Raw genomic sequence first — 22607 nt, 5'->3', positions numbered from 1 at the left:
CCTTTCTAAAATCTGGCTGAAACTGTGACAGGGCAGTCCCGTGTTTAGCTGCTCAACCATAACTATGTAAATCATTACCTGGCCAGCGTACAGCTGTCTGGGATTCTAAGGAAGTTCATATTCACGTTACAATATTGTTTCTTCAGTTAACAATATTGAAACTAAGCGCAGCACTACTAAATAGACTTATAGGAATGTTTTACTGATTATCCAGTCGTAAACTAGATTGAAAACTGCAGAAGCTATCTCCGCCGGTTGTCACCAGCACAATACGTTATGTTAAGCCTGGTTTTCATTACGAAAAAAAGCACAAGCATAAGAATAAGTGTAGAGATAGTGAGAACGCCCACAACACTGCGTGTTATGCTTATGCTTGTGTTTATGTCATAGTTAAAACCAGGCTCTCCGTTTCGAGATTTTAAGAAACTGCACGCTCAATCATTGATGACAAGATGGCTACAAAAAGAATACTCATTCCATCCCTCCGTGTTTTTCTTACCATCCATTGAAGGGGCAAGCAGGCATTTCTACTCCTCCGACATCAAGGCAGAGACACGACACTGCAGGTAGCGCGTACCACTTTAATCCCAGCTCCTCAAACCACGGATACCTTAGAATGAAAGAAGAAACAGAAGAGATCGTTTGTGTTCAATTTTTGAATATTTTGAGAAGCTCAAAAATAACATAAAACTCAACAATAGGGCGCTCTACAAATGATTAACCATGACCTTCGATTTCATTTGTTGCATCCTTTATAAAAGCTGTTGACATTTTAAAGGCCCTATTTCCCTTGTACGGAAAAGGACATGACGATTGACATTTTTACTTTTCATCATCAGTCCTTGAAGCGCAGTGGGACGCACAAGGCCTTTATTTTTACTTCCCGTTGCAGTAAAAAGGGACAAGGTTTTGTTCCTTCTGTGAAGAGAGTATCATTTCACAGGCATCCTGTGTGGTTTAGGTTGAGACGATGTGAAAGAATACTTCGTACAAAAAGTCGATAACTTGATATTTTGCTGGAAGGATTTAACAAGATCGCATGCCACTCATTTGAAGATAATACGACGTAGAGATTCCATCTATCAAAGCACTGAAATTGCCAATTTTTCAGATGTCCTTTCATTTACTCTCTCAGAACTTGGTGATCAAGGAAAGGATATTGTTTCTCCTTACAGATTGTCATGCCTTTCTTCTAATATTAGATTTGAAAATTTGGTGGTGCGAGTAAATTGTCAAATACAGTGGAACATTTACTTTGGAACGGCTTCATTAGGGCACACCTCCTTGGCAAACGGCTGTCCCGACAAAATGTATACTCATAAAGACCTAAGCCTGGCTCACACTAGCGACATAACGACATGTGTTTGCGGGAACTCTAGCATTTCTTATCGTCCCAAGGATATCCCCTTAAAATCCCCTTAAAGGAGGTTTCACAATATACCCTTGTTAATAATGTTATTCATTCTTTAGCTGACTGCTTGACCATGAAATGTTTTTGTCAGGAGAAATTAGATACAGATGATCACTTACTTTGGGTGCTTCATTTCTACTTCAAGTACGATTTCCGGAGGAATCTCAAACATTTCGGGTTCTCCACCATTAGCTTGAAGAATGAGAGGCAGAACATCGAAACGGCCTCCCTTACCTTCCCAACCCAGAGCTTCACAAATCTGTTAAAAACAAAGTCGTGACATACATCTTATTAATCAAGCGCGACGGCGTAATGGGAGAATATCGGCCCGAGGTCTTGCTAGACCTAGAAAGACCTAGGACCGATGTTCTCCCGGTGAGATCCCAGGATAGCTTGGTTAATAAGAGATTTATTACACGACTGAAAATATTAAACAAAAAACGCCACGATCTAGAAAAACATCTCAAACTTCAAACGAACAATTCTGATTGGGAGCCGACTAGGCGTACACCCACGTCTGATGTTAAACAAAACAGAAGGGAAAGAGAGTTGGAAGAAAAAGAAAAAAAAAATTATGCGAAAGCGTGTTCTTTCGGAAACGTAAGCCTAAAACTAAAGAAAATCTTTAGAGAGTGGTCGTGCGGGATCATTCGGGACAGTAACTGGTCTAATACTGAGAGAATATTGGACGGGCAATGCAGCAATCTGATTGATATTTCTATTCAATATACTGGATTCATGAATACCTCAGTGAACTCAATATTTGATGGGTCTCCAATGCAGGAGCCGTCAGGTTGTTTGTAGCCAGCATAACGAATCAGCTGCGTGTTCCAAACGCGGAAGTCTTTGAAGGCAGTTTTCCTTTGAGGAAAGACGGTTATGGTGGACCTGTGACCAAGGTATAGAATAATGTCAGGGTTAAACATGTATGGCTTGTTCAAAACATCCTTTGCATTTCGATTCTTGCGCGTTATCATTTCTGAACGATGTTCAGGTCGTTTTTATAGTAAATCGCAAGCAAGGCGAGATTAAGTTATTATAGTCAGGTCTCAGGCAAGCGAATAAAACGGATTTGTAATTGTAGTTTTTCCCGTATGTGTTTTATACTCTTACTCCTTCGCGTTTGTATTTTTAGCTTATACGTTATTTATTGTAGTAGGTCCACATCAACCGTTTGGCTATCTCTATTCAAATCTACTTTACCAAATAAAATATGCATGTATGTAATATATTTTTATAACATAACTAAAGCAAAGCGCGCGCTCTGATTGGTTAATTTAGCGTCTACTATTTGCCCATGGGTGTACGCTGCTGACGTGTGTGCTAATGTTTACAAAGCAAATCTTTTGACAGACATTGTTTCCAAAGTAATGGCCGACGTCCTTCTGCCAGAAATGCGAAACTGTCTTCACAGTTGTCTGAAGATGAAACTTTATCGAGTTACTGGTGTGTAGTCGGTTGTCATGAATGAATTTTCGCGCGCTTGTTTTCTCTTGTCATGTAAGACTACACGAACACTTTTTTGTGATGTAGCTCAATAAAAGGACTTCTGTTGTTCCAATGTCTCAATGTTATGTTATAAAACAAATGGTAAACGCCGTAGCGTGCACTATTGAGTTATGGATGCCCTTGGGAGGTTTGCTAAGCACTCAAGAAGCTAGAGTCGCACTCGGCTATCGCCTCGTGCGACTCTTACGCTTCTTTCGTGCTTAGCAACCTCCCGCGTGCATCCATAACTCAATACTGCACGCTATGGCGTTTACCATTTGTTAAATTTAAGAGAGGGCCTCCCAGCGCTTTTGGGGAACAAGGGAACATGATCATTTATTTAAAGGGAACAAAGGAAATTTTGGGGATTCATTTCAGAGAACAAGGGATATCTCTACTAACGGAGGGAACTTTTACAAAAAAAATTTTAGGGAACAGTGGAATTTATTAATAGGGAACAAGGGGAAAAAGTGAAATTTTCAAGGGATCATACTACCCCCCGAGAGGTTCTCAGTGAGTTATAGCATAAGACAGCAGCCGGCAAGTTATTTAGTGTCGCCAGACTTTCTAGGATCACCTGAGATTTCCTTTATTTGTGCCGTATTTTATGTGCTTGCATATCGCTTCGAACATTTCTGTAGGAGTGTTAACATGTCGAGCGTCGAAGACCTGAAACAGAAGAAAAATCAATGTAACGCGAGTACCCCTCAATAGCGTTTTTAAGTTAGCTTAGAAATTTTGTTACAGTGAACCTTCATCCCTTTGGCCGTGTACTTCCCAAACTATTATTTTCAGTTTAATTTGAACGCTGCAAAAGTGACATGCTAACTGTGAGTTAAAAGAACCTACTTGAAGTTTATTCCATTGTATTCGTCCAATACATCTTGAGGCGTTTCTCCAAGCCATTCTACATCCAAAGATCAGTTCTTTTTCCGTAAGGTCATAGGTTCCGTTCTTTGCGATCTCCTTCATCACTTCTGCCAAACGCTGCTTATGGGCTGGACTGTCTTCACTACAGAAGGAAAAACACTAAATAAATGAACGGAAATATGAACTTAGTGAGATTCCCATCTAAAAAAAAGAACCTGCTAATCCTGTCGGACTTGTCAAACGCTGGGCTAAATTTGTCCGATCAAAGACAATTTCTTATAGGATCACCCGAAGATTTCCGAAGATCTCCGAAAAAATTTCCGAAAAGGGAAAGTCACGAAATTGGACTGTGTGGTAAATCAGGCTACTCTTAACGCGACTGCTTCAGCTTTCCTCTTTCGCCACCGGTCACATGAAATCACGTTCTTAGGGTATGTGTATCTCTGTGACTTACAGTTTCATGGCTCCGTAATATTGCCGAAGGAAGTCGTTAGCCTGAACTTTGACTTCCTCTGGTTCTCTTGGTACACCATATAGCCTCTTGGGTGGAGCTTCTCCTCCATAGGGGATCATCAAGGAACCCATACAGCGGCCAGATGTGCAGCTCATGGGCTAAAGGCGCAATCAAGAGCATTAGTTCAAGATAGAATATCAGAATCAACTTTGCTTGGGATAATGAATGCTTGTCATAGGATAGCACTACAGTCTGGAATAAATTCAAGGCAATTTACTTACTCCTCCAACGAACGTGACGTCCATAAGCCTAGCTTCCTACGCAGACCATATTTGGGCAAGTCACGCGATCGTCCTCCCGTGGGCGAGGAAGATTGCGTGACGATCCTAAAGAGCGCCTGCGTAGGAGGCAGAAAGCCAGGTCATCCCTCAAACCGCAAAGGAAGGATGGATGTGCGCCGAATAAACTTTATTAACATGTCAACGTAAAATGACATGTTAATAAAGTTTCTCTATAAACTATTTGCTGAAATGAAATTTTTAGAGGAAAACTATCGGGTGAATTCAGGAATTAGCCGTCTTGGGATGTATGTTTTTCAAAGAGGAAACTTAAAAAAAACTAGAATGTACATGTGTAAAGTAAACAAGCGCGTTATGAACTTAAACGTTTTAATTTTAAGAAACCCGTTAATTTTAAAGCAGAGAAAGTCGTTCAGTATCCAAGACCAGCCGTGTTAGTTTTTTTCTTTATCGGTTCAAGCTAACGAAAAATAAAAAAAATACTAGTGAAGTTTAGTAGGCGCACTGCACGAAAAATCGCCCTTCGCATCTACCTTTGACCTAGGGTGCATTTTTTTGGGAAAATCCAAGATCATAAAAACGGATTTTGCGTTTCTTTACAAAACAGATTAATCCAAGATCAATAGGATCATGAGGTCGAAAAGTCCACTCTGGGTAAGGATTCTTCGGTTCCTTTGATGCACCATGATTCGAGTGATCTTGGATTAATTTAACTGTAAATCAAATCTGGTAAAGGCCTTTTTTGATTTTGGTCAAAGGTAGTACGCCTTTGACGTTTATCAAAGATGTGGTAAAGGTGCTTTGACTTGCGTCACATTTTTTTCTAACTTTGACGCGCATCAAATCCCTTCAGTGCCAAAGCCAGTGACGTCCGAACCATGGTGAGAAATCCATCCGTTTGTCCTGCTTCGAGCTGTTGGTAAAACATTTGACCTCATTACCAACTTTTTTAAACAAAAAGATTAGTTGCATAGACGCAAATCATTAGTAATAACAAGAAATTTCTAACTTACGACTATGGCCTTTTGATGAAGTGTGTCAGTCGTGTACCGGCCGTCAAGCAGGTTTTGCAATCTGACGTATTTTGGCTGCTGGGGTTTTGATATGAAATTTGTCACCGGACATTTTTTAATTTCACTGGACTCGCTGAGTATTCCGCTTTCACACGCTCTGGTATCATGATCCAGTCCGCCATTAGACATTGTTGGGGTCGGCAGCACTTCGTTTACAACATGCGGTTCTTTCCTTGTGTCTTGTCCATTCGTCGAAACTGGCTTCCTTTTGGGGCTTTTTGGCTCGTGTGCTTCTCCATTCAACTCGCTGTTCATGTTCGTGAGAGCTTTTGAAGGAGATGTTGCTCTCGTCTTTCGCACAGTTTTTACAGCACCTTTGTCATCGAAGGCCGTTTCCAGATACGCTCGGAATCCGTCCTTGGCGCGCACTTGTATCACCATCTCCTCGCCGGTGGGAACTTTGTCGAGAATTTCCAATGCCTTGTGGTAAGGCACGCTTTCCAAGGACTTCCCATTCACTTCGAGAATGACGTCTCCAGTCTGAATCAAGCCTGTCTCGTGCGCTACTCCTCCCTTGACAACGTGTGACACGGCGAGGTACGGACTCGCGCTGCGTCTACTCGTGACAAAACCAACACCGCCAAGTTTGCGCTTCGCAATGCTGACCGTTATTCTCCCGTCACCAGCCTCGTCGTCCATTTTATCTCCTCTTCACCAGCAATGACACATACACACCTAAAGAAAATGAGAACAAAGGTAGGCAGTGATAAGCTTGCGACTCTGAAACTCATGAACAATAACGTGAGCAATGTATGTTATACGCTGAAAGTTATATAGAGAATGGGCCGTCTCTCGTGACTCTCTTGTCGATATTTCCAATGCGGTTTAGATAAAAGAAAACCAAACGGGATTTAAAATAGTTTTTAGCACGAATTTTACTTCTTAGGGCTTTCTATAAAACACGCAAATTGATAAAAAATGTATTGCTCTTCAAAAATTGCTCTGTGGCCGTTTTATTTTAGCAATGATCTTGACAGTCATTTGAAGCAATTAATTATTAATCAACGCTCACTACAAAAAAAGTTTTTCACGCATCACGGAAAGTATTGAGTTCTAGCGAAAGATTGTTTACCATGTTTGCTAGATTTTGCAAGCGTTCAAAACAAGCTCAATGATTTTTTTTTTCCATTATTCCGGGTTTATCTGATATAAATGGATTTGCTGGCTACTCAGTAGCTTGTGGTGAAGTTGTTTTGAAATGTGGAGGAGTACGCTTACATGTAAAGAAGGTGAAAAAAAAAGAGTGAATCTGAGTCTCAGAGTGGGAGTTGCGAATCTGAGATACTCACGTGATGATAATAAAACGATATTTTTAATGACGAATATATTCGATCTTACAGTTATGCACTCGCAGGAGATTTTTATTGTTAGAATTATATCTGTTTACCTGTAAAAAACTCGACTGAAAGGATAATAATACCTTCAACTATTTGATTTTCATTGATAAATACGTGTAGTTTCGCCGTCCGCCCTAGTTATCAACCAAGGTTATCAAAAAATAGAATTTGTTTTTAAGTTTAAGGGAACCATGTGATTAACCTTAAAAGCCCGAACAACAAAACACGAGACAAGATGTCCCTCACTAAAAGCTCTAAAAGATAACGCTAATTAAAAAACGACTTTTTGCTGTAACATATGTTTTCAAGTACTAACAAATATATATATTTGTAAAATAAGCTTTAATCATAACCACAGGCGAAAAAAAAACTCGCAGCTAGACATAAGAATAAACGTTATTTGTAGTAAAACGTTTTAAAATAAATTGGTGTTGAGGTTTGAAAGGATGTCAAAAGCTTTTCAGTACAACATTTCACAGTGAGAGTTTTATGGGCAACCACAGATAATATCACTGAACTAGCATATATTATGAAGTAAGTCCCGCTGCGAACCGAATTGAGATCATATTTTGTTGTTCACGATCACAAGCCAGCAATCGTTTGTTGGAAAACAAGACCTTGATAACTCTGTGCCTTGAGCGGTATTTCGAGGCGGAATGTTTTTTAGGTGAAGAAAGTCAAACTAAACTATAGAATCAAATACGGAGAAGTTTCGGGGATTGTCGTATATGTAGCCGACTAGTTTCCGATTCTTTGTTATCCAATCAGAAAAAACCACAAGTGACGCCGAGGATTCTCGTGTTGACTTCGCACCTCTCGATCAGTCAGACTTTCCTAAACTGTTAACTTCGTGTTCTCAATTGTACTGGTTTCGGGAAAAAAAACTGAGCTATTTAATATAAACACCTTAAGTAGCGTAAGGAACAGGTTCAGTTATCGCATTATAATTGATAAGAAAATTGTCAGTATCACAACACTGTGTTGGGTTTAAATTTTACCTCCCCTTCGTTAAAAAAAAATCGATTTTCTTTGAACGATGCAATGAAACGAGAAAAGTACAAGCACTTAATTTTGGCTTTTTAAACTTATTCTCATTGTGTCAAATTTCATTGTTCAATAACTTATTGCCCCCTCTCGAGTGTTATTGCAAATCTGAGGAATTTGTCGACACCATAAAGTTGCATCGAAGGGCGAAATTTTTCAACATAAGCAACTGAGGATATCAGTAGAGTATATCACACATATTAAGATAAATAATCTATTACTCGAGCACACATCGTGTAGTAGTTATTTGGATTAAGAAATGCTAGCTAGAATATAACAACCAGTTGTTTTACAACTAATTACAGGGAATCTTACATAATCGTATAATTAGGATAACAAACAAATTACCGGTAACCTTTGGACAAAGATTGTGAGCGGTAAAAAATGGAATTCCATCGATTCGCTTTAGTTCGGCGAAAACAAAAACATGACATCGAATGTGAACCAGTGTTTATCATAAGTATGGTCTTATTTATCAGCAAGTGACCAATATTCATCGCCATTTCATCGACCCCAACTAAAAATGCATCAAAATGTAATTGAAAATGAATCGAAACATTCTATTGTAATAGCAAGACTTACCAATTTTAAAAACGATTCTGTGTTTGGTATGGCGATTAAAACTTCCTTAACGAATCGTTCACTCAAGACTCGATTTCTGAAGCTTAAATCATGCAAACTCACATGTCGTCGGAGATTTTTCCGTTCAGTCTTATTATTTATGCCTTTGTTTTTATAATATGCGCGAATTTGGCTGGTGACAAGAGGTGATTACTAACACCGTGGAAGGAATCGGATATTTCATGAAGTAGAATACATATTCATTTTGAAAAATTAGCAATCAACAACTCTTACCCCGCAGTGACTTCAAGTGGTGCGAAGTTTTAATAGTCTAACTTTGTCAACTCTATGCAAAGTTGTTGTTACTAAAGAAAAGCTCTCATGCGGCAGTCAAGTTGTTAAACATTTATTCAGTCATTGGTGTCAGTATGGTAACAGCTAGATTGATGGTTGTACATGTTATCATAATTTTCACGCAGATGTTTCGTTTGTGAAGCAAGGTATCTTCGGAGGCCACAGACAAATTGTGAAAAAGTGTTTAAGCGAAAAACTTCGAATGATTTCCACCCCAGTAATAAAGATAATCTACCTTAAGGTATTCCAAGTTCACAGGAATCTCCAGGCACTAATGTTTACAAGTTTTAGCGGTTTACCAAACTGGTTCATACTAAATAGAAACTCGCGCAGTCATGGGCGACACCATGACTAGAGGATAAAGGTCGCAATAGAAATCATTTCAACGGTCGGGTAGGGTCTAGTGTTTAATCGTTCATACAACCGAGCTACCATTATTGTTCCTAAGGTACAGAGCTTCGCTACTTTGTTTGTTAGCGCCTTTTCCTTAAGCATTTGCCAAGGATATTTACCGTAGCTAAAATGTTTACCCTTAGTTGTTGTCTTGTTGTCTTGTCTAGTTAAGTTGTGGCAGACATAAAAGTAACTACAAAACACCGTATACACGCAATAAATAGAGTATATTACGTGACTGCTAAAAAATCAAATGACACAGTTTTTGTCCTTTGCAGCCTAGTCTCTACATAGTCTATTTTTGTATCAAAATCAGTTGTGTTGTCTCAGTTGATATTATATGGCATTCTGAGCGATTGGGGAGCCTCCTTCCGACATAACATACGTACAGAGTTTTCAGAGGTCGCTATTAGCAAGATTTACTGGCAACCTGCTCAATACCGGGGGATCAGTCGTTACTCTTCAGTAGACCTTATCGTATAAGCATGAATATTCTGTGTTTTGGTCCAAAATAAGACAAAATACTCACCCTTCTCCCAGTGCGACAAACAAGTCAGCTCTAAATAACTGGGATGTTATAGTCTAGCAACCTAAATATCGATATGGGACTGTCAATGGGGTTGGAAGTAACTGTCATTGGAAAGTTCGATGCATATAGTTAAGGGGGGGAGGGAATCAGGTAGAAGTTCACAGTATACCAAGTGAAGTTTATCCTTAAGACGGGCAAAGCTACCCTCTTAAACGTTCAAAAGAGACGGAAACAAAGCTTAAACATCAATTCATGAATCTACTTTATACTCATCTTCTAAATAGTGCTTCTTTGTATCGAACTTACAAGTCAGTTCCTTTGAAAAAAAAACTTAACTTTTGAACAGAAATAAGCGGAAAAATTGACTGACTTTTCAACGCCATCGTAGCATCTTTTTCAAATTTTAACAGTGACCGAATAATCTCTCACGACAAAACCAAAATTGAGCGGATGTCAACTGTGATTGAAATCCAACGTAAGCTAACTTAAAGGCAAAACTGAACTCATAAAAACCTTATTAAGTACAGTGGCCACACTTGTCAAAGTTGCCAGACATGATTGAAATATCCTTTACCACAAAGCTGACAGCGGGTCGTGACTAAGCAAAGCCGAACTATGTCACATATCAGTTCAAAGACTATAAACCGACCAAGATCGAAAACTACGAAAGGCCAGGTTCAAGTACAGAGAAAATATGCAATATTTATTAATAAATAAATAATAAAGTGAAGCCTCGGAGCCAAATGGCTCATAGCTGCCGGAGCTTATCCCGGTTTCTGTGGTAGGAAGCGGCTAGGAGTATTTCTACTCCCCCTGGACGGGATGCTAGTCCATCGCAGGTCACTCCCCCGCAATTTGTTAGGTTTTCCCAACAATTCGCCGGTATCCATTTAACTCCTGGGCGGAGAGAGGCACTGTGAGAGTAAAGCGTCTTGCAACACAGTGTCTCCGGCCAGGGCTCAAACCCGGACCTCTCTCTCCGGGAACGAGCGCACGGCCATGAGGCTACCGCGCCTCCCACAGCAATATTTATTAATACGAAGGAAAATAATATTGCCTGCCATTTTAAAGGTGATAAGGTAAAGTCTCTGTCACGGTCAAGTGGTCCATATCGCCGGAGCGATCCACATCTATCTGAGTGAAATAGATTTACTCCATTCTATTATACCATGTACAAATCTCTTCTCTAAGAATTCTGTATTCTCTCAATATCTTTAGAAACCTTACAATAACTGGAAACAGACTAGAAAACGTTTGGGTTACTTCAGTCTCCAGACTCATTGTACATTAATTTTCTGTCCTTCTATTTACATATATTTTTGTAAGATTGTAAATGTATGACTGAATAAAGTTGAAATTGTTTGTTGTTGGAGAAAACCCCGGTTTCTATAGTATTAAGCGACTGGAGTATTTCTACTTCCACAAGACCTTGGAAAGGATAGTCGTGAAGGGTTCCATGCCCAGCACGCTAATCTTTATCCACCGCTTCTCCCGTCATTCTAAGTCCTAGGTCAATGATTTGATTGTTGAAAACAAGATAATCCATGCAATCATTGACATTAATTTTTATTAGCAGATGACTTTAGGGAATAGTTTTCAAATTTCGTTGCGTAGAATTGCTCACGATAGTGAAGATGAGGCTATACGTTTGCTATTTTGATAGCGAATTCAACGTATTTGTCAATTTCAGGGGAAAAAAGCCTAATGCACGTACACTGTATTAGAAAATATATCACGTGTGAACTGCAGCTAAACAGTATAAGTGTAAGCGATACTTTCCTTTCTAAAACAACTTTAATAGTTGCAACTGAAAAGACAGAATGACTAAAATTATTTCCCAGTGAACCCATGACATTGCTTAATCCAAATACTTAAGCAATTCGATAAACAGCTATGAGGTTCAAGCCGACATAAGAGCGAGATTATTCGACAATATTTGCTTGGCACCTATCGGATATTTCGACAAGACTTGCATTATATTCAAAATAAGGCCACATTAAAGAATGAATGATTGCAATGGCAATTTTGAAAACTGTATAGAAACTGATCGAGAACTAGGGAAGAAACATAAGGTGTGCTGAGTAAAAGTAGCTGAATAGAAAGCGGATGTTATAGCACAGTGTGTCTCAATAGCATTAGGGGTATAACTGAACTGAAATAATTAAAATATTGGAAATATATGTAAACTGTGAATACTTTATCGCCTGACAAAACCAGAATTCGACATATTTGAAAATAAAATCGATCTTTTGGGATAAAAGAAAACGGAAAAGAAATTGTTGCTTCACTTACCAGGCTGATTAAAATAATTCGTTGGAATGATGGCAAAAACTCAGCGATGAATTTTGGTTGAAAATTCCCCTCTTTGCTTTCCAGACACCTTTTGTCAGGGATAAAACAAAATAAACTCGGCTTATAGATGCAATGTGTACTGTGACATGCTAGTGACATGATTTGCACAAAAATAATTAAAATTTAACACTTGTGTGAGCGGGGGAAAGGAAAACAAATTGCGGTTCAGCTGATTTCATCTCAAATAAATAAAATATCACAGAGCTAATCATATATGTCATCTTGGTAATTATATATTCTTCCTCAATTGTACAACATGAAAATAGGTCTCCGGATTTTAATTTTCAATGACGTTTGTTTTACACTTCAAACACAAAAAAATGGAGATTTCTCACGCGCTGTAAATGAGGTAAAATATTCCTTGGAAATTGTTGTAATTGGTTATCCTTCACTGTCACACGCACGAAAATACTCTTCTTATTTCACGTTTGGCTAAAAACTATGCAGAACAATAACATAATATTCTGGCATTAAGCAACACCTCGATTTTTAAAGTTAACTGTCAAAAAAAAGCCTTTTGGCACATAAATATGTAAAAAAAAAAGCAAATTGTTATCCGCAAGTCTTATTATCTCTACAATTTTTAATATATTGTTTACTTTTCCGCTAGAAATGAAAATCGTACAACACTTCATTCGGAAAAGATTCGTTACACACCAGCGAAAGTATCAATATTTGGTGAGGCCAAAATCCCTTGATTACAATACTGAATGGTCAGTTTAGCTTAACTCACCATGGGATTCCGAAGGCAAAATACATAAACATAAAAGTTTATACTCTTCGTACCTTTAAACCTGCAAAGAGTTCTCTGACTTTTCAAACAATTGGAATTTTAAAGAGATTATTCTAAAAAAGATAATAAAATAAGTTAAGGTAAAAACCAGTTGTAGGCTAATTAAACAGCCCGCGAGTATAAAATATGTCGGGTGAAGGATATAGATGACAACTCACGTGTCAGACCGTAGGTTAACGTTTATTATTCAGTTTCTCTCGTAATGAGTTATTTTCAACTACAACACCATGTTACAGGCCATTCTTGACACCATGTTACTGCCCAGCCTTGAAAATATGTTACAACCCAGTTTTGAAACTTCCTGAAGAGTTTTCTATACGTTTTTCCGTGTTCATGTTACACCAGGTGTGTTTAGACATGTATATAATTCAATTGGAGTTAAATTGTGAATGCTGTAAGCAATGAAAAAGCCTTTTTTTCTCTGAAATTTTTCGAATTTCAAGCCATAAAACCTTGCTTATTTTAATGGAGCCAAGTCGTGGTTGGCGCACCTTAAGAAACAAACAAACAAAACAAAAAAAATGCCGAAATTTTTCAATGTCAGCCGCTGTTCGTTAACTGTCTCAATCCTGCTATTTTAACTATCCTCGTTCTTTTACTGTTTCCTATAACCTGTTTACTATTGTTGTTTTTACCTAAGTAGCTAAAAATTTCTATTCCAGGTTTTCTCTTCTTGGAAGCAATTTTGTATATCACAGAAGTGGCCTTACAACTGACTCATAACATAAGCTTAAAGCTCAACTGAACTACGAACTCATGATTTAAAGCACGTATCAGACGGATGATCCCATGTGATGGTTTGACTTCAACACGTCAAAATCTATCAGTTGTTTGCCTAGACGACGTCATAATAAAACAAAATAAAGTTCATAGAGTAGTTAGAAAGAATCTTTTAGGCCAAAAATGTTATTCAAAGAAATTGTCTTTGAAAAAAGAATGTTTGGAAAATTACAGAGCCAAAAATGCGTCCACCATTTTGGCGTATTGCTTTAGCACGCCGACGTGGAGGCCATAATTGTAAACAGGTAGTAAAACAGATACTACCAGACAATATCAACAATTTCCACAGCGGAACTCTTCCAATATTAGGAAGCTTAAGCAAGACATTTTTAAGAGGCGGACGTCAAACCGTAAGACAAATGTTCTCTTCTTTGGGGTGTATTATCGACTTTAGGTAAAAAATGATCAAGCCGTAAATGCCAAATGCATGAAAATAAGAGCCTTCCAACCCATTGGTTGGAGTTGAAAACAATCCAGAAGCAAGAACATAGATGCCTGGTTTAGACACGTCCGTGCTTAAAAGTTCCCCAATACTGCAATACTCTCTGATAAGTTTTGTCCTGAAAAAGAAAGACTGTGAAGGTATTGCATTTTTGATCAGTTTGTAAAATGCGTAGAGGCCTAAAACAACCACGACAATATGTACAGAAGTACTTTTGCTCTTCTCCCTAAGTTTTACCATAAAAAATCAGTCAAAAAAAACGTGAAAATTATTAGCCATTGAAAAATCCGCGGAAATATTGCGTGAACGTGAAGTGAAAAATTGCATTATTGGCCATTTTAAAGTGCGTCAAAAGGTATTGTGTTAATTGGTCATTGAAAAGGCACGGAAACACAAACTGCACAGAAATGGTATTTTCCTCGTGCATATCAATATGGGAAAAAAAGTCTTTCTCAATTTGAATTTTACAGAACTGAATAATTTGATTGTGTTTAATCTATTTCTTTTACCCTTGTGATGTTCTTACTTATCTGTGTCATCATCAGTTGTTATGCAACGGAAGTCGAAATGTTCGCCAGCACATGAATATTCATGTCCTTATCTGCTTCAGCCACTATATTATGTATTGAAGATGTTGTGGTCTTTTTTACTATTCAGAAAATTGCTGAGATTTGTGACCAAATAAAAGCAATGGATATGAAAGTTTTAAAACAGTTAACGTGATGAAATTGAAGGCAAGTTTTTTTGCAAAAATACCCTCGGTTCGAGAGAAGCAACAACTAAGGGCAGTTCTGGATGCGAAAGACTGGGTACTACTGGACCAGGATGCTGGATAAAACGGTCCACAACTGGACCCAGTCTCCAAGTTATCGCCAGTCCTATAATATTTGTATAATATTTTGTCTTAAAGTTTCAAGAGTTAAACTAAACTTATGAAAATGGGATACGCTCTCATCCTTGACCGAATGACCCTTTGGCAATGAGCTTAGCTGACAATTACTCTATTCGCTTAAAAACGTTAAGCATATTAAAAGTTTTGTAGTTAAAATTGTTTTGTGCTAAGATCAACTGAGTCTTAAAAACTGAACATTTTTACTATAAGCTTGTTCGAAACCATCGTGAAATTCAAGGATGCGTTTTTCTGTGGGTGATTTCGGCTTTATTATAATTGGTTTGACACAGAGTAAGTTGGTGTGAATAAGTCATTAGACAGACTTGCTTGTCCCACGGTTAAGAATTTCACCTGACACCTTCATACAAGAAGAATATCACAAAAAAAATGTATCGGTGATAAAACAGAATACTTTTGTTTAACTGTTTACAACGTGAAATTCAACAATACGTTTCTCTGTCAGCGAATTTCAGTTTTATAAATTGGTTTAATTACACAGAATAAGTTGGTGTGAATGAGTTATTAGACAGACTTGCCTGTCCCACGGGCACTTGGCACCTTCATACAAGTAGAATATCATAAAAAAATGTATCGGTGATGAAACAGAGTACTTTTGTTTAACTGTCGACAAATTTTAGTAATAAGAAAAAAAACTCAGTTTCGAAAACAAATATCTTTCTCGCCTCTAATCTTTATATTAATCAAGTGTTTTTCATACAAAATTAATTTAATCCACCCTCCCCAAACTCCCAAACTATATTGAAAACATATCTCTATCAGTGTTTACATGAAGCCAATTTAATGCTTTTCTGTAGCTTTAATATTTATTAACCACAAAGATATATTAGTAGCAGTTGAAAAATGACACCAAAAAAGTTTAATGATCACTAAATCAACTCACTAAGAATAGGAGTTTTTTTCTATGACTATTATATTGGAGTACCACTTCAGAAGTATATTTGCTGCGAAATGTCCTGTACAATTAGAGCAATTTTGCATTTTTGTAGCAAACTCAGTTACGACGGGAATCACGTATATTCAGAAGAAATTAGCAACGATCTTGAACGGTCAAAACTTTTTGTACCCAACTAAATAAATGTTTTTCTTAACTGAATAATGTAACAAAAAAACTGATCCCATTTGGTTTCAGTACCACTGACTTTGATGTAAAAGAGATAACCGTAAGAAGCAGTTAAGTTAAGATTATCCTGTCAACTTTTAAAGTCCTATCTGCCCCTGAAATAGAATTTAATGGAAGCTTACAAGGTGCACATAAAATCAATTAAAAATTAAAATGTACTGATGATTGGTAATGTCTCTTGAGAATGTTTTAAAAAGGTGTGCTTGTGATCGATAACGTTTGGTAAAAAAGTAAAAATTAATACAGCGAGACATTCGATCATCTGTCAAGACAGCATGTTCTGTAGCCTGCGCCGTTTTCCTTTTTACATATATTTTAATCACGCTTATAACGAACATTTTACTGCTAATTTTGTTTGACAAACTAGCACTTTTCGTTGCCTTGTTTGCCTTAAACAGGTGTGCTATGTTTACCTTAAATAGTCCATTCGTTTTCAACTTTCAGTGCTATGGCCACCGAGGACTATAGATAATAATTATTCAAGGCCTTTACTCTCATTGTAACGTAAAAATGAAACGTTTCGCAGAGAAAAATCAGTTTACGACGACCCCATTCTTTTTTGTCAGTCTGCATAACGCGAAATCCTAAAAGTGTAAACTTGGGCGTTTATAACCTTTGGGTTTATACGACTAACACCGCTCTGTGAAGAGGTCAAAATATATGGAATAGGGCAGTTCAGGATTGCAAATAAGGTGAGGTTTTAAGCGGAAGGGGTGATGGAGGAGAGAGAGACTTCTAAACGACCCTATGGAACTGATGTTTTGGAACCAATGAATCTACCTTTAAACTTCGGCATAGGTCATCACGGCAACTACGGTGAGGCTAAAATTTGATTCAATTAACTGGTTAGTTCCATGGTAAATAAGTTTAGATTTAAAAACATTTAATTATCTAGGATTCATAGCGAACCACCCCCTCATCAATGTTCACTCATAATAAAATTTTCGACTGTGTTACCAGTGTCGTTCTAGTTTACGTTTTCTTGAGTCTCGATATCAAATGAAACGTTTCTAAATATGCAAATAGACGACCGAATCGAAATCTTTTCAATCGTATTGGCGTTCTCAAAAGCAACTAACGCGAAAAAGAAATCTTAATTTAAAAAGCAAGTTTTTTTTTTTAAATTGCTTACTTGTCTATCCAGTAGTTTAATCTTTGGCTCTTGACAGTGTTGCAATATCTTAAAGGTCTACGAAAGACTTTTCAGGTCTTAGTTTCTTCGCAGTGAACAATGTTTGAACTGGCCGTGACCGGCTGTGTTGACACGATTGAAATTTGTTTACACTTAGCCAGATTCTCAGCTTTTAAAGCATAGGAGTAGCTTTGGACTCAATATTGTTTTGTAGATAATCGCCCAGCAGCCAAACATCCCAATAATATAGGCTTGAACAATTCAATTTGTGAGCTGAAAAATAACTGGCTCGATATAACGCCCGCCAAGACGGCGCTACCCCCAGATTTTTAACGTACCACATAACCGTTTTTTATAGATGTTTGGATTAAGACCAGATAGAGGAGATGGAGGTTTTGAAACCCGTAATAATACAAAGAACAACATTTCCTTTGGAATGTAGGCGAAATATGAAACACCATCATTACCTATTTCAAATTAAAACTTTTTTTTTATCGACATATAATTTATAAAATTAGAATTCTTTACTCTATGACACGAAAAAATGTGTCACTTCGAAATCGACTCTCGAATTCTTGATTTCTTTGCTTTATTCTGTTGAAAGGACATCGGAATATTACCGTAATTTCTATGAAATTCCGTGCACAATGTCTTTAATGTTATGTGCTTCTTAATTCTTTATTTATTTACTTTTTCTTAGTATAATTTTAACAACATCTTTTCATTAACAAGTTTACCATATCTGCAATATGCAATGCTCTTGTGTAAAGTACAATTATGAAAATCAAATGTCAAAAATACATAGACGGGTATGTTTATTAAAAATCAAAATTGCCATACTTATATTGAACTTTTAAAAATAAAATTTATTAAACTAAATTGTATTGTCAGTAAGCGCCCAAATTGTGCGTAAGTTCTTTTACTTAGGCTTACATGTAACTTGCAAAACGTATTGGAGTCAAATGTAATTCGACTAACTTTAAAAAAAGTCCGTAGTTATTAACTATGGACAATCCATTAACTATGATCTGTCCATGCCGTAACCACAGAAATCACAAGTTATGCATATTGTTCAGTGATGTGCTTGTTCGGGACTTCAGTTCTATTCGATGTACGAATTGAGCTTTATTTGTCAAGAGTTTTCAGTGAAATCTGAACACAAAGAGGCAGAGCAGAAACTTAGAAGGTTCTATACGCCTTCCTATATAAGACGCAGAGCACTCTTCAAGTGTTTTTGCGTTCAATACCTATATAAACCTTTTTTTAGTTCATTGTATTGCTCTAAATCTCCCTGAATTTCTAAACAATGAGAAAAAGGTTCCGCCTGTCATCCTAAATATTGTTAAAGCTGGCGCGTCTTGAATGGTTTTAAAATATCTAGAATCAATGTTTGAGCTCTACAAGATTGTTTTGCTAAAAAGCTTCCCATGCAGATCTCTAAAACCTCTGATCAGTAGATGAATGAATAAATGAAATAGATTCACTTTGTAAAACGTCATGAATCTTGAAAACTATCATAAGTTAAGAACTTGTGTCCAAAGTTAACTATTTTCAACTCGTCATGTCAAGAATAGTTTAACCGAGAAATCCAAAACACGTCCTATACTTATTACGTATATTTTACTTCGTATTTTAGAGGCAAATGGTTAAAGTCAATGTTGTTTTGACCATTAATATCTTAAAGTCAACGAAGGCGAACTTGAGAATACAAGATTTAAGAAACAGGTTTGTTTTAGTTAATACTTTTAGACCATTGATGCAGTTTTGAAAGGTTGTAGAGGCTATCATCCTAGAGGTTATGAGGTTAAGTAATAATAGCTAAATCTGAACAGTGGCCCTTAACAGGGCCTCTTGCACTGAGGAGCTGAGTTCCTGCGTACATATTCACAAATGTGCAACAACTGGAAGAGGGTATGTCATCGTTGTGTAAATTTTGTGTTATGTAACAAACGAGAGCCGATCGTTCCTAACAACGAAGCCCAACAAGCATGTTGCCGTTTGTTTGGTGTTGTGTAAACGAAAACGATGAGTTGGTATCCGGTCGCTTATTTTTCTTTCTTTGTAAAAAAAAGTATATATATGATAATTCATTAATTATTTCATTTACAGAAAACATAACTTCGCTAAAATTTTCAATGTTTTTGTTTTTCATAGAATGAGAATAAAAATGTTCACTCTATAGTTCTATATGAATATTCCCGTTCGATATATAGACACGAATGTTTTACCGGAAATTACACCACTCGTGAAATTCATACGAAACTACATCCGGGACCTTTCCATATCCTCAAGGCTAAGGATATTATTGATGACGCCATTTCCACAGTTGTTTGAACAAAGTCTGTTTGTCTATACAGTAAGAAAAAAATTACACGGTGGCTTGAAGATATGAATTTTCTATTCTTGTGTTAAAAACAATATTTTACTCACTGGCTGCGCTCGTTCGTGAAATATTGTTTTGTTCACTCGAATATAAAATTCAGATCTTCGCACCATGGCAAAATTGTTCTCTTCTTCACTCGTCTAGAATAAAAGTTATTTCAATCCTTATGCAGTAAAAATGTTTTGAAAACTCTCAGTTCTTAGCTGAAAATGTTATTCATGTGCTGGTACTTTATTCTGCGTTTTGTTACTGATTTTTACCTTTCCATTACTAGGGTGCAATCCCTTCTTTAGGCAAAATAGTGATCTTTTCGGTTATTTGGGGAAATTAATGTTGCTAAAATGTGGAAGGGGGAAGATTATATAATAGAAAAGTTTTATAAAAACGGTTATCCATGGAACTTAAAAGCTTAGATCATTTAAAACCAGCTGGTCAAAAGAGAACTATCTTTACTTGGAAAAAATCTAAAAAAAATTAAAAGCAAAATGCAATTAAAAGATCATGAGAACTATTAAGGGATTATTTCCGTGTTTTTCTTGTTAATTCTTGGCTCAAAAATCAAAGCGCCCCGCTTGCAGCATTTTACACACATTTTAAGAAACAAATTTCGTTCCTTTATCTCCTTAAATGGATGTATTAGGCACAATTATGTTTCAATTTTTAAAAACTGGTTTGCAAATGGAAATATAATTACACTAAAAACTTTGTGGTATTTTGTAAAATGACTTCATCAACGTAAAACCGAAAGATTAAAACTCAGCGAAATCACTAGAAAAGTTGGGGCTGAAGGACAGAGTAATTTTTTTTTAATGATGATCGTATGAGTTACAAAGGTATAAGCTCATCTTATTGGTCTCCATACATTTCCTCGATAGACTAAGGTCCTCAAGGGCCCGTTTCTCTAAGGTCCCGAAAACGTTTTCGCACCCGGAAAGCCATACGTAAATCTCAAAGCTCAGTTGTGATTACAGAGTTGTTATATGAACAGAGGTTTCCATTATACATGAAGTTTCAGGTGTATATACAGTGTACCTCTCTGTTTTTAGATGCAGATTAACTACAAATGGCTTTACGGGTCCCCCGTTCGGAAAACTTTACTCAGGCTGTTTGGTAGATAATGAGTAAGAAAGCAAATTCCCCTTTAAGATCAACAGCCTTTTTCTCATGACCTGTATGGGGACATTGCACTGATATTTGGGAGAGAAATTAGATTCTGATCACTTTTCTTGGTAGGAAGTGGGAAGGTGCTGTGGCCTTACGGTTAGCGCCGCGTTGGATCGAGCGGTCAAGGTCAGTTGGAGTCCTGGCTGCAGTCACCGCATTGTGCTTTTAGCCAAGACAATTTACTCTCACAGTGTCTCTTTCTGACCAGGACAATAACTGGGTAGCGCTGAGTTGTAGAGGACTAGTATCCCATCCAGGGGAAGGAAAGATTTCCTGAGTCGATTCGTGCTGCGGAAACCGAAGTTACGTTAAGAGTGTACGAGCCACTAAGCTTAAGACGCTTTACTTCTATTAACCTTATCCCTTAAAGGATTAACTATGTGCGTATTACACAGTAAAGAGACAGCATACGATTATCTCCAATTCAAATCCATAACAGAAATGTTTAGGGACAAGGAAGCGATCCTTGACTGATTTAAGATACAATATAAAAGTAAAGAACTTAGCAAAATTGTTTTTGATTTTGTTGTGGCAATCTCGCTCCAGTCATTAACACACCAACCATGACGAAGGGCTGTGAGTTATCACACATATTCTAAAAACAAACTATTCGCAGTTCCATTTTCTTCTAACATTTTGACACCCTTTTCAATTTTAATTGCTAAACCCACGGCAAGTCTTATTCCGAGTCCGATTAAAAGCTTAAAACGTTTTCAGCGTGAGACCGGAAGTCATGGTGTGTCAGTTCCGGGTTTTTCTTCCCTAAATGCCTCGGTTAATTAAATTGACCATGCGCATAAACTGCTATCTTCAATGCCACTCTTTTTGTTATTTCATTTTTCATTTAGAAAAGGTCTAGAAAATACGAAGATCAGAAACACCTGCCACTGACCCATTTTAATTTACTGAAAGACTAATTGACACAAACCGTGCATCCGTTCCGATTTCGCGGCGTGTTTATTTTAAAGCTATGAGCATTTTACTTCACAAATTAAGACTGTTTTCCCACTGTTATCCAATCCTAACCACTGACCTAGCGTCGGCAAGAAATGTAAGCTCGTCCTGAACGCGCATAGCATTACATGGAAGCGGTTTTGTTTGTTATTTAAAAGCAAATGTCCCTTGTTATTACTATGTAGCGCTTAGTAACATTTTTCTCCGACTAGTTCCCATTTTCAAACCTCAGGTTCGAAAATACACATTGCAATATCTAGTTTGCAACATCATAGTCAAGAGGTTATTGTTTATATTTTACAATCCTCATTCGAAAACGACGAAGACTAGCTAAGATACACTAAATTTAATTAAGCTACAACATTGAATCCTAAACGATTTGAATTACCTTTTTTCCCGAAGAGAAGAAACAAAGGGATTCCTTCAGTGCTCGTTCAAAATCAGCAATTTCTTGGCCGCCCTCACTTTAATTCGCCTACGACGGCAATGGCTTTGTTTTTAAAATACCCCCGTTTCACCTGTAAAAAATATTTCAAACCAAGATTTCGCTTCATCCTATCAGGAAAGGTCACTTTTAATCAGATTTGAACCTTCCGACCAAGAAAATGAAATATTCTAACCACTCTGTTGACCATCCTTTTAGCGTTGATTTGATCTAAACAGAGAAACAGGTTTTTAAGACAAAGCAATCTTGTAAATTGTGTAGGTGCTTGTTCTCGGATGAGATTACAATTGGTGTTTACGAACGTACTTTTCAATGG

The 22607-nt window shown here is 37.2% G+C and overlaps 1 protein-coding gene across 6 annotated transcripts in view; it reads right to left on the bottom strand.

Annotated features, from left to right (window-relative positions):
• The window catches only part of LOC110052607 (nitric oxide synthase 3-like), a 60772-nt gene that overhangs the window by 23612 nt on the left and 14553 nt on the right, over nt 1-22607 (bottom strand). For 4 of the 6 annotated variants that reach the window (XM_089279182.1, XM_089279185.1, XM_089279184.1 and 1 more), the window contains exons 3-9: nt 5536-6270; nt 4224-4381; nt 3749-3911; nt 3477-3568; nt 2158-2299; nt 1531-1670; nt 500-610 (exon numbers count right to left, since the gene is read on the bottom strand). In XM_089279182.1, coding sequence (XP_089135308.1) covers nt 500-610; nt 1531-1670; nt 2158-2299; nt 3477-3568; nt 3749-3911; nt 4224-4381; nt 5536-6234 — 1505 coding nt within the window. In that variant the 5' untranslated portion in view covers nt 6235-6270. Of the gene's footprint in view, nt 1-499; nt 611-1530; nt 1671-2157; nt 2300-3476; nt 3569-3748; nt 3912-4223; nt 4382-5535; nt 6271-12105; nt 12672-22234; nt 22357-22607 lie in introns of those variants that run through there. The other 2 variants (XM_089279183.1, XM_020758747.2) reach the window with 2 other exon arrangements.

The sequence above is a fragment of the Orbicella faveolata genome, unplaced genomic scaffold (genome assembly GCF_042242905.1).
Source record: "Orbicella faveolata isolate gen_17 unplaced genomic scaffold, um_ofav_v1 contig_47, whole genome shotgun sequence".
NCBI lineage: Eukaryota > Metazoa > Cnidaria > Anthozoa > Scleractinia > Merulinidae > Orbicella > Orbicella faveolata.
This window is presented reverse-complemented; position numbering and strand designations above follow the sequence as displayed.